This window comes from Durio zibethinus, chromosome 13 (genome assembly GCF_047325235.1).
Source record: "Durio zibethinus cultivar Kanyao isolate XHJ-2024 chromosome 13, ASM4732523v1, whole genome shotgun sequence".
NCBI classification, from domain to species: Eukaryota; Viridiplantae; Streptophyta; class Magnoliopsida; order Malvales; family Malvaceae; genus Durio; species Durio zibethinus.
Genome location: NC_143174.1, coordinates 8,003,353 through 8,016,310, shown reverse-complemented (window position 1 = coordinate 8,016,310; position 12,958 = coordinate 8,003,353). Strand labels below are relative to the sequence as shown.

The 12,958-nt window shown below is 29.1% G+C and overlaps 1 protein-coding gene across 2 annotated transcripts; it reads left to right on the top strand.

Annotated features, from left to right (window-relative positions):
- Nucleotides 1-4,583: 4,583 nt before the first annotated feature.
- LOC111302773 (transcription initiation factor TFIID subunit 11-like) lies at nucleotides 4,584-8,415 on the top strand. 2 transcript variants are annotated; one of them, XM_022898590.2, is made up of 7 exons: nucleotides 4,590-4,684; nucleotides 4,820-4,984; nucleotides 6,399-6,436; nucleotides 6,526-6,911; nucleotides 7,118-7,205; nucleotides 7,583-7,682; nucleotides 7,950-8,415. In XM_022898590.2, the coding sequence occupies exons 4-7, from the start codon at nucleotides 6,535-6,537 to the stop codon at nucleotides 8,075-8,077; spliced, it is 693 nt and encodes a 230-aa protein (XP_022754325.1). In that variant the 5' UTR covers nucleotides 4,590-4,684; nucleotides 4,820-4,984; nucleotides 6,399-6,436; nucleotides 6,526-6,534; the 3' UTR covers nucleotides 8,078-8,415. The 2 variants fall into 2 exon arrangements, with proteins under 2 accessions (XP_022754326.1, XP_022754325.1); XM_022898591.2 differs by lacking the exon at nucleotides 6,399-6,436 and having other exon boundaries at nucleotides 4,584-4,684.
- Nucleotides 8,416-12,958: the final 4,543 nt, after the last annotated feature.

Below are 12,958 nucleotides of genomic sequence, written 5' to 3'. Positions count from 1 at the left end.
TCTTAATCTCCATAGGAATGATCTCTACTTACTTTTTTTATTACTCGATTATGATTATGTGCATTTGTAGATTTGCTCTCATCACATGGACCATGCGTTTTGTCTCCAATTGGCATCCGATTCACAATAGAAACTTGTAATTCTCCATTTTCTTCCCCTTTCAAATAAGACTTCTATATCGACACGTAACTTCAACCAAACCTCCTTTCATATCATCACCAACCTTCCATTTGTCCTATAACAACTTACTCGAAACACACCCTCATATTGCATTTTCTTCTAATTTTATCAAGCTCAGCTACTTGTAGAATAGTTTCACTCAAAAACACCACATTAAAATCTTTTCTCTTCAACATTTTGTGAAAAGTATGAATTGTTTGTGGGTTCCCAAGCCCACAAAAGTTCTAAATTATGCATTTTATTGTTCCTAGCAGTACAGGGAACTAGTCTTCGCTGCTTGACATGATGTAAGTGATACCTTTCCCAAGGATTTAAATAGCGGTCGCGGTAATATTTTCGATCACATCGCATTTATCATGTTTTCGGATATAACGGAGATCATTACGGTCATCGCGGTCGTGAAATTTTTTTTTTATTTTGCATAATTTGTTACAAAATATAATAATTATAATTATAATTATAAAAATTTTTGTTTAATGTTTTTTTTAAACAGTTTATGACATCTATGTTTTTTATTTTCTAAAAAAATTATTCATAATTTTATTTAGATTATAATAAAAACATTTATATTTGATTTAGCAATAAAATTTTTACTTGAGTCAAGTTCATATTCAAAATTAATTCTAGACAAATCAAAATATTAACTAAACATAATACGTTAAATACCAAACATTCATATTTAATAAAATTATAAACTTAAAAATATAATAATTTCAAATTTCATCAACTATAGTTATAAATTAATAGGAATTAATCTAATAACAAAAGAATTTACAACAATATAAATACCAAAATAACAAAAAAATTATTAAATTTCAAATACAAAATCATAAATTAATAAATAACAAAATCAAATTATAATATTTAATTTTAATTATTTTTCTAACTTATACAAAAAAATTTATTAAAAATTTTTATCTAAAATCCATATATATATATAATTTCAAAAATTACAAAATTTTAAACTTATATTTTAATAAAATTAATTATAAAATTAAATAAATAAAAACCCACCCACCTACCCACCCTACCCCACCCCACCCAACCCACGCGTCCCCCTCAGTGCTGCACCCTTCTCCTCCAAAATTTTCCCCAGACTTTGATAACCAAAAAGGGAAGGTAGAAATCCACATCCAACCCACATACAAAATTTCCCCCAATTCTTTCTCTAAAAATCGACAAACATATCCCATTCTTCATCTATCTTCTAACCTCTTCCAAGTTTCATCCACACTATCTTTGTCTTTCAAATTGGGTTGTGAACGGAATGTAGCCGTTGTGATTGTGAATTCCATTCACAACCCAATTTTGGGTATGTAGCGGTGGCGGAGGCTACCAAAACTGCAAAATAGCAGCCGCAATGCCGCTACACATACGTTATTTGAAACCCTGGACCTCTCCCTCCACATCGTTCTTGCTCTTTTTGAGAATATTAACAACTTCCATCTCCATAACTCCAAGGTCATCTCCTTTCTGTTTCCCAACATCCACCACTTCTCTTTGTGATGATCCATTCCTAACACGAGCCATCTTCTTCCATTTTGGTTTCTTTGCCGCCTTCCACCCGCTACTTCCTCCTTGTTTTGTCCTCTTATCCTTTCAAACTTGTCTTCGGTACTCTCTTTTAAACCCCGTCTTGGTTCTTTTACTCTCAGGTACTGTATTCTCATTTATTTGTGTCCCTTGTGCACTCTTTGAGCTGGTTGAGAATTTTTCCAACTTTGCTGCCCTGTCAGATACTATCACCGTCTCATCTATACAGTTAGGTGCAAAGCTGCTAAGTAACTTACTGAAAACATTTAGTAGAAAGACTTCGCCAGTATTTCCCCCCTTTACTGCTACTTCGCTTCAAAACCAAATCTGTCTTTTTCACTCTTTCTTCATCCGCTTCTCTTTGCACGTGCGCCTCTCCCTTTGATTCATTTGAAATCATTACGTTTCTTCCCATGAAAATCTGTTCATGCTAATCCTCCATGTATTCCACTGGGATTCAATCATGTTAGTTGCGGAAAGTCCGGGAATTGTGATTGGATGCCTTCCTTCTTTCCCGTTAGCTTTCCTTGTTAGGCATACTCTCCATGTTCAGCCTTGACGTCATGAAATGACATATAAAATTTATAATAACAAATATTACTCATTTAACATGTAAATTAAAATTTTATTTTCTGTCGTAATTAGACTTCTTTTATGTTATAAAAATTTTAAATTTTCAAACTAATATTCACTATAATAAATTTTAAAATAATTTTTGTATTTTCTTTAAACTTTTTTAATGTTTTATATATAGTATATAATCTTTCTAATGTTTTATATATAATCTTTTTGTTTTTCTTTTGTTCTGATTTAATAGATTGATTTTATTTTTTACTTCAAATATTTTTATATAATTCTTTTCAAAAAAATTTATATAATTTATTTTATAAAAATTAATTTATTTATCAATAAATTTATTTTTGATTTAATAATTTAATTATACTTATTATGAAGTAAATAAAATATTATTAAAATTTTACAAATTATTATCTTTAAATAATATTAAAATCATTAATTTATATAACTATTACAATATGCATAATTATTTTGATAATTTCAAATAAAATAATATTTGATGTTTAATAATATCAAATACAATTATTATTAATTTTTAAGATTGAATGATTGCTATTCAAATGAAGTTATTTTAAATCACTTATTGAAAAGATTACCTTAATAATAAGATTTTTTCAGTGATTAAATAATTATAATAATCTTGAAAATAGTATCAAACGCTATTTTAAATGTTAGAGTTTGGAGAGGGTTTTCAGCTATTTTTTTTAATTTTTTCATAGATACGTCATTGTAAATTAAATATTAAATATTTTTATTTAAATTTAAAAAAAAAAGAGATATGATTTTATAAATATTTATATTGATAAAAATGGAAGAAAATAAATGTTTAACAAAAGATATATCAATATTAATATAATTAAATAAAAATATTTTCTTAAAATAAAATTAGCTTTAACACAAGTAATTTTTAATTACTTATGATTTTTAATATGTTTAGCTGAAAAATCTTATTGACATTAAATGATTTTAGTTTTAGCTTTAAATTCGAGTTATCTTTTTAGTGACAAATGATTTTTTATGAAATTATAAGTACAAATAATAATTATAATCAAATATTATATTTATGTATAAAATAGTTTTTGAATAATTAGTAAATAAATTAGAATATTGGACAAAATTAATGTAAAATTGAACTAAACTAATACACAATGAGACTCAAGATTTTAAAATTTTAAAATATTTTCTTTAATAATAAGCCAAGGCCCCGCTAGCAATTACAAGTGATTATTATTTATTACAGTAAATAATATCCGTAGTACTCAAATTTTGAGGGCATATTAGTCCCTAAGTTTCAAAATGTAATATATTGGTCCATCATTTCAAGTATCATTACGAATTGGGTACCATTCTATCAACTTATCCATTAATTTCATCATTAAATACTGTTTGATGCAGCAATTAAAAAGAAAGAAACAAAAACAAGAAACAAGAAAATGAAAAAGAAAATAATAATAATAATAATAGTAAACATTTTTTGAAAAAAAGTTAGTAATATATTTTGCAAAATAATATAATTTGATATAAGTAAATTTCAAAATATTTTTAATATTTTATTTAAAATTATTTTTTGTTTCTTATTTTTATACATAATATAGATTTTTAACAAATTTACAAATATTATAATTTTAATAAATAATTTTTTAAAATTACTATTTTTAGGAATTTTTTATTTTAAAAATATATATTAATAAGATTAATCAAATATTATAATTTAAAATAAATAAATTTAAAATTCTATTTTTAATAAGTTTTTTTTTTTTATTTAATTTTTAGATATAATATATTTTATCTAGTTTTATAATTTAAAATAAATAAGCAAATGAATTTTAAATTTTAAAAAATTGGATAATATATTTAAGTGTAAAATAAATAATCTTCAAAATTTTTAATTTTAATATGTTTTTATTTTTATATATAATATTTATTTTTGAAATTAAATACAAAATTAGTAAACACGTGTCGTCAACAAATATTTTGGATCATACTTAATGGAGATACATCGTTAAAAGTTTGGGACTAACAAATAAAATTTAAAAATATAGAAACAAAAACGATATATAATCTAAAATTTAAAAATTACAGGTGTTATTTGCCCTATTTATTAAGATTTAAAAAATAATGCTTTTATTTTTTTATTATTTATTTTTTATATTCAAAAAATTATTTTCCATTTATTAAGCTTTTATTAAAAAATCAAAAGATAAATAGTAAAATCACCAAAATTACACTTTCGAAAAAAAAAAAAAACAAAATTACACAATCAATATAAGACAACCTCTTTTATTACCATAAATGCCACCGTTCAATTAGGGTCTCGCTGTAGAGAATGCTTCAAATCCTTCTCGTTATCTCATCTGTAGCAGAAACTCGCTAATCTGTGCTCATATTGCGAAAGGTAAATTTTTTTCACCGATTCTGTCTCCACCTAGGCTTTTCTTTTATTTCGGGTTTTCAATCTATTTGTTGTTATTTTGGTTAATTTTTCTAATTTAAAATCTTATAAGCTTCAAATTTGGTTGGCATCTTTCAGCGAATCGGATTGCTTACGATCCCTTGGCGATAGGGACCGTGTGATTGAGTTCGAATATCTCAGTAACAGGAGGCCTCCAAAAGCCAGAAGCTAAACCCCAAATACGGTTGTGACGTGTACAGTACAAGCAACTACTTAGTACTATCAATTGCTTCAATCTTTTGGGTAATGCCCTATCACCATTAAAACTATTGTTATGTTAAGTTTTGTGCTTTTGATTTTGCTTTCTTTGACAGTGTACCTACAATGTTTAAACATGTATGGAATTCATTGGCAAAAAAAAAAAAAAAAATCATGTTTGGAATTCAATGCTCATTTTTTTTAGCTCAGTCGTTGCTTTCTTTGGCTCATTTTGGAATTTTATGTGTTTCAACAAGTGATAATATCCCTATATTAGCACTGCACCTAGAACTAGAAAGCTAGAAATTTCTTCTTGATTGCATTTTCTTTACTTTTTTTGGTTAAATTCGTTGCTTTGATTTATGGCATATGTGTAATTCATTTGGTGGTTTGGGTTTCTTTAATTTAGTTCATTTTCAGGGATCATCTTCCTCTAAATTTGTTAATGCCATAGTTTCTAAGCATTAGTATGTGGATTGTTTGTGCTTTATCCATTTTTATTTTATGTTCAGGAGTTTAGATTCGAAATTAGACGTAACCAAGGATCGGGTTACCCACCCAGGCCCCAACTTGGGAATGCTTGGGCATAGATTTTTAGACCCTTTCTGGCCCTATTTTTTTTCGGTAGGAATATATTTTTATTTAATTAATTCTAAGACATTTAAAATATTAAAATATTATTATTTTTTTTTTTTGGATAAATGAGATTTATTTTCATCCAAAGAACCAGGTTAGATTGCTATAAAGAGTACCAGCATTACTGAGCAGCAAGCTATTCATAACATCAAGAAAAAGACAATAACAAAACATAGTTATACCATCTTATCCTCTAGCCCTCTGTTTTGAACAAGCATTTTATTTACATTGTCCCCTTGGATCTGTTGAAGTTCATGAAGTCTACATCTGACAGCGTTTGTAATTTGATTAAGGATAAAAGAGATGGTGTGGGTTCTCTTGTCATGCTGCTTACTGTTTTTCTCCATACAGATAAACTAGATATAAACATATTAAAATATTAGTATAAAATAATATTATGTTATTTTAATAATGAAATAATTGTTAAATCGGTGGGCTGGCCTTGGGCTTGCTGTTGTGGCCCCGGTAGGCCCAGCCTTTTGGGACCAGAATCTAAATGATTTCTTTGCTTTTTTCTTGCTCATTTTCTCTGTTCTTTTTTTTTTCTTTTTTTGAAAATTTGTAGTGATGGGATAAAACAATTGTCAGCGATTTTTGCTGCTTTGTTCCTCTAGTCATTCGCATACACATCTCCTTGCATTTCTTAAATATTTTTTTTTTCTGGACCTGTGGAGCATATTTGTTCTTGCCTAATCCCTAACTTAAGACCTTAACCAAAACCCTCTGGCCTCATCTTAATCTCTAAATCCCAACTCTAGCACCTAGCCATAACACTAAAGAGCAAAACCCCTAAACCTACCTAACTAGATGGTGATTTTTTCAGGGAAAGGAAGCTCACCACAGTTTTGCAGTACATATGTGGTCAGCATGCTTCCTTTTTCTACCATCTAATTTATATGCATTATATTTGTATGATTTTTTAAAATATAGTCTGATGGAATCCTAAGCAGATAAATCGAATGAAGCAATCAAAGGATCCGTTTGAAGCAGCATTGGAGGAGCAAGAGGAATCACCACCTGATTCCCCGGTTGGTCAGGATGAGTTGAACAGCCAAACTCCAATTGAAACCCAGAACCAAACTGTTGTTGGACACAATATTCTTGTAGATGATGATGATTATGATGACATTGGCACCAACATTGATAATCCCTCTCACCCATCATCCAGTTCAACTCCTATGTTGCTCTCCACTAGTGTTAACGCTAATGTTGCTGCTGCTGCTGCTGTCACCAGTAAGAACAAAGAATATGATGATGATGAAGAGGAGGAAAATGTGGACGTTGAGCTTAGCAAGTTCCCTTCTAGTGCTGACCCTGCTAAAATGGCCAAGATGCAGTGAGTTTCCTTTTTTTTTCATGCTTGTTATTCCTGTTCTACTTTGCAGGTATTTATATAAGGAGAAACAGACATGTTTTGTAGTATTTATATGATCAAGTATAACTGTTTCAAAATTGATGCTCTCCTGCTCCATACTTTGATACCTTTCTCTAATAATTAAGGGGGCATCCAACTAAAGCTGTTATATTTCTTCTTCTATTCAGGGCCATTTTATCACAATTCACGGAGGATCAGATGAGTAGATATGAATCTTTTAGGAGATCTGCACTTCAAAAGTCTAACATGAGAAGGGTAGGCTTCTGAGCAGATTTTTTTCTTTGGGGGGGGGGGGTGTTCTTTCTCAAGATTTTTTTTATTATATGGTGGATTTATAATTATTTGTTGTATCTTTTACATGCTTTACATTCTGAACTTATTTTATGCTTCTTTCAAAAGATAAAGGTGATCTCTTAAACTCTGGACATTTCTGTTTTTTATTTTGTATTTTTTTTCATTTGCATGAGAGTGACAATTAGCTGAAAATTTTGCCTATATTGATAAATGGACACGAGATTCATTGTGGCTTATGTACTAGCTGCTATAGTTCCATGGCTCATTTAGGCATTTCAATATTGTAAAACATGATTTGATTATACATTGACTTCAGGTTTGTTCTGGTGTAAATACAGTTGTTGGTAAGCATCACTGGAAGCCAGAAAATTTCTTTACCAATGACCATTGTTGTGTGTGGGATAGCAAAAATGTTTGTTGGTGAACTTATTGAGACAGGTATGTGCACTTTTCTCCTAAAGCAGTAGTGTTGAGATTTCATTTTCGGACACAATCAGTTTGATTGAAATAGAAAACAAACAGAACAAAACTTTTCAAATGGAAGAATACTTGTAAGTGCAGCAATTTGAAGCTTTCTCAATTAATTACGTTGTCCACAACCAATGCAACAAATGCTACAATCCAATATATGGCTTCGTGATAAAAAGATCATCAATCCAAATTTAAACAGCAAATTTTATTTTTCATTATTTTTGTTGTTTGCAGCTAGAATAGTCATGACGGAGAGAAAAGAATCTGGACCAATCAGGCCTTGCCACATCAGAGAAGCATATAGAAGATTGAAGCTTGAAGGCAAAGTGCCTAAGAGATCAGTGCAAAGGCTCTTTCGCTAAGTGGATCAAGAAACAAGCTTGTTCAACATTTATCAGGTGTTTTACCTGTTACATGGTTTGCAAATCTGACAACACTTACGTAATTTCTTTTCAATCTTATGTTACCTTTCGTCCTTTCTTCTTTTCAGTGTAGAGGTAGTTTGATGCTTGTAGGCTATAAAGCCACTGGCAGGTGGATAGAATTAATGTTTGTTTTATGTTTGTGTTATACTGTGGATGTCCATTTTTGTTCAGCTCCAAAACCTTAAGTACAACAGAGACAGTTTGCAAAAAGTGAGGGCTGTTCAGGCCCATTTTCTTGATCATAAGAGCTTTGAAATTTGAAATTTATTGATGTTGCCATTGCTTATGATTTCAATCTGATGCTCACTGGATAACAGTTTTTAGGGGGCTTTTCCCCTACTGGGAATGAAGCATATGTTAACTTTGTTTGTTGGAAGAAACTCGTCATTCTGTAGCACTGGCCGCTAGAGCGCTATTCTCGTATTAACATGCACCGCAAAAGAGCTTATTATATATATATATATATAAAATATTATTGCATCAACTTGGAAAGAGGGGCTCATGACAGGGATTAGCATGGAATTCCATAGCCCCATAAATTTAGCAGGTATTTGTGCGTAATACACTGTGCATCCGGTTTAAGTTCTTTTGCAAGGTATATGATGGTATGTTGCACTTCTTTGTCAAAGTAGGGTATAATTTATGGAATTATGATTGCCTACAACTTTTCACAAATTCTAGCCTACAATATTTATGTTGTATATTTTGTTTTCATCACAAATTTTCATTGTCATGCTGCTAAGTAGATTAGTTGTCGATGTTAAAATTTCTGCACTTAGGACCAGCATATCCCGCCCTTGGTATGACTGAACAAATTGTTATACTCTGCTGAACCTGTTATGATTATTGATGTGTCTGATGATAAGGTTACATCGAGATATACAAACCAAGCCGTTTGGATCCACCGAGAAGCATTTCATTGTCCCAAGTTACAAACACAAACGTATTGATTTCCTTCCTCTCAGAATGTATATAAATCACCAATGACAACTTTATACAGCATAGTATTAGTACAACCTAAATTTTCCTATTGATTTTACCAATTCTAGACCTCATGGCTTTCACCCTCATCCACATCAGACTTGGCACCCTCGTCCACGTTGGGGGCGGCAATTGGGCAGGTTAAATCGTTGAGTCATATTTGAATTGTTCCGTATTCAAATTAGATAGGATTAGTACTCGGATGGATTATTTTAGGTTTGAGTACGATGCATTCAACTTATTTCAAGTTTAAATTGTTACCTTTTAAATTTAAATAAATTTAAGTTTGGATCATCCGATAAGTCTTTCAAGTTTCAATTCGTTTTGATTAAGCTTTGAGATGAACATTAAGGTTGTTGGGCTTTTTAATCAAAAACCAAATTGGATTGAGTTTGGATAAATTGGTTGGACTATTCAACTCTAACATAAATAAAGTTTATTAGGTGAAATTTTTAATTTAAAAATGGTTCAATAAAAATTTTAATAAAAAATCCAAATAGATAGATTAATATAAATCAATGAAAAGAATAATAATATGTGAAAAATATTAAAATGCAATTTATAACATAAATTTGATCGATATTTATTTAACAATAAAAATTATATCAAAATTTTTATTAAGAATATTTATCTAATTAAAAAGTATTTCAGATTTTATTAAATTTTTTCTCAAATTTTGCATACTTAATTTATATAATAAGATCTTTTTAATCTATCATTTTTATTTATTTTTATTCATTGTTAATAAAAAAGTTTTAGAAATTTTATTTAAAGAACTTCTAAAGTTTTTTCAAACATAACATGGCAAAGTTGGAATGCGATACTGGTAGTCCGTGAATGCTCTTTATGCAATCCTGATATCATATGATTTTCAATGAATTTCTTATCTTTATCCAAAACAAAAAGAGGAATTTACCTCGTCTGTTTTGCCTGCAACACTACATATGAGTCTATATATACGTTAGATGTATTAATAAAGAACATACCAACGATTATTCATTTTTTCTTTAATGATAATTTTAACGTTTATTTTTTTTTATACACTAAATTTGATAGGAAACAAAAAAGAAAAATGGAAGTAATGGAAAAAAAAGGTGAAAAAGCCAAAAGAAAAAAAAGAAGGAAGGAAAATTATTTATTTTTCTTTGCAATGAAAGAAAGAAAAATAGAAAGAAAGAAAAAAAATTATAAATTATAAATAAAATTATTGATTTAAATTAAATATATTAATTTTCTTTTACCCCTTGAATAGAGAGAGAATAAATTTTATATTGTGGACAAAATACATTTCCTGTGGATAGGAGCAACGGCACAATTCGGGAAAGATTGGCGAATCCTTTCACTCCACCGACGGTGAACAAGAGAATAATATTCTTTTATTATTATTATTATTTTTTTGTCAACAAATTTTTCTAGTGTCAGAAACTTGAAATTTGTCTGAAAATATAGAAACTGGTATACAAATTCTGACTGTTTCCAGCTAATTATGACTTACATAGTTCCTCTGTTTGTTTTAAAGGATTAATATTAACCACAGCTTCTTTGCCAAAGAGAGAATACTTGAGCTATTCAGCATTTGCAATTTGCATCAATCAAAAGTTAAATGCCCCACTGCTTAAATCTTGTGATATCTGACAGTGACATTGACCAAGAGTTGCAAGAAATACTTGGTGGCTAGAGGGTCAACCTTTCCACTATTCCTTAATTTGTTCTCATTTTTCTTCATATTCATGACAGAAAATTTATGTTTATCCTTTAAATGATGGGATGATGAGCTCATCTCTATTGCTACCTTTCAGAAGCTATGAAAATCTTCTTTCTCTCTTTTTTGGTCTCAAAATGCAAATCTCTTCTTTCACATTATAATTGGACTGTTTACCGTTATTACAGGCCGTGAATGACACTCTACAATTGATAAAATCCCATTGGATTGCTTACATAGAAGAAAATTTGACTAGGTTTTCGGCTTATATATGAGATACTGATATGACTTTGCAGGCTGTTGCATCAGCCACCTGGTGCTTTCCTGGACTAGAAGATTTGGTGTCCTCTCATTTTATGGTTTGAATTACACGTGAAAGGTTATGTTCTTTTCTTTTCACAATCAAAGAAAAGGAATTGCATTATGATGCCCCAATATGATGTGATAACACTACTTTTATTTTTGCTAAGATTTTACCAGGAAATGATCATGACCGCCAGGTTTGTGTAGCGTTTGATGCATTGTATATGTAGCTAGTAGTCTTTTTCCTCTTCGGATTCCACTCCAGGGTTTCGTGTTTGGATGAGTTGCAAATAGAATGCTGATTCAATGAGAATTAAGACAATCCACCAAAGGCCAATATGCTTCAAGGATTTCGGCCATTTTTGATAAGTGGGGAAGGTGAAAACTGGATAGGAAGCCAGTAGCTTATCAATTTATTGGTGATTTTGATTGTAGAATAATATATAATCCACAACTTAATTCAATTGACTTCATGCAACTATCTTTAAAAATTATATTTAGTAGATTTAGAGTTTGAATTGGAGCACCTAAAATCCTTTTTCTTATTTCGAATCTTATGTACCAAAAAATAATAATAATAATAATATGCCACTCTCACTCATATAATTTAGAGATCCTGACTTTTTTTTTTTTTTCCATGCAATTGACGTCTCTCATAGCAATTCTATCTATTGTAACAGGCTCCTCCACATAGACTTGGCTGACGATGTCAAGATATAGGCCTCCAAATCCACTTAACCTTAATAGAAACTATATGTCTGGCATGTCATTGAACTATTTTCCCCAAAGATAGACAGAAATTAGAGGATATTGATTCTCTGATCTGGTATATATATATAGGATGCTGTAGTCTCGTTCTTTTATTTCTTTTAATTGATATGGAAGATTATCAATTAAATAACTCATAAAAGGAAAATAACTGATAAATGAAGTTTCAAAATGGAAGATTATACAATTTCGGAGAAGAACAGAACATGTTCTTAGAATTTACTGTTTTTCTTCAAGCTTAACCAATAGGTCAGATTTAAAATGCAGTTGCAGTAGTATTTTTGGTCATATTATTCTTATTAGGATTATAGACATAACGAATAAGATAGTAATAGTCATACTTATTGCGATCCTGATTTTTTTTTTTTAATTTTCACAATTTACCATAAAATGAAACAAAGAATCAGTTTGATCATAATAATTTGAGAAATAATTTAACACATTGATAGTGGTGTTTTTTAACTCTATGAGCGGGATTAAAATGATAATATATCCCATTTTTTTTAAAGTTAATTATTTTAAATATAAAAGGGATGTTCTATCATTTTAATTCCGCTTGTGGAGTTAAAAAATTTCACTGTCAATATAGTTGATAATTTCTCTAATAATATTTATTTATGATATTTAAAATAATTTATGATATTTTAATCTTATATTTATAAGTTAAAATAATTTTTTTCACATATTTTAATTATAACTTAAAATCGATATGCTCATTTAAAATATATATTTTAATATATTTATGAATTTTGTAGATATAAATGCTCTGAATACATATGATGAACAAAATATTTTATATACTGTTAAGCTTATAATTTAATTTAATTAGAAAAATAATATTATATATATATTTTTATAACATATATGTCATAACATAAAAATTCATGGATCTATTGTTAGACATGGATTAGAGGAGTTACCACCAATCTTTTTTGTTTATGTGTGATTGATCACCTGACTGAATTTGTCATATTTAAAGAGGAGTCCTAAGATTGACTTGGGTATCTTTAAATAGTAAATTTTGATATATAAAACTAGAGTTTAGGTTCGAAAGTATGATTATG

Excerpts from the sequence above, each read along its gene's own strand:
- LOC111302773 (XM_022898591.2), top strand. The coding sequence starts at position 6,535 with ATGAAGCAATCAAAGGATCCGTTTGAAGCAGCATTGGAGGAGCAAGAG. Across the intron at positions 7,206-7,582 it reads AAAAGTCTAACATGAGAAGG|TTGTTGGTAAGCATCACTGG; the intron begins GTAGGCTTCTGA and ends GTGTAAATACAG. Across the intron at positions 7,683-7,949 it reads TGGTGAACTTATTGAGACAG|CTAGAATAGTCATGACGGAG; the intron begins GTATGTGCACTT and ends TGTTGTTTGCAG.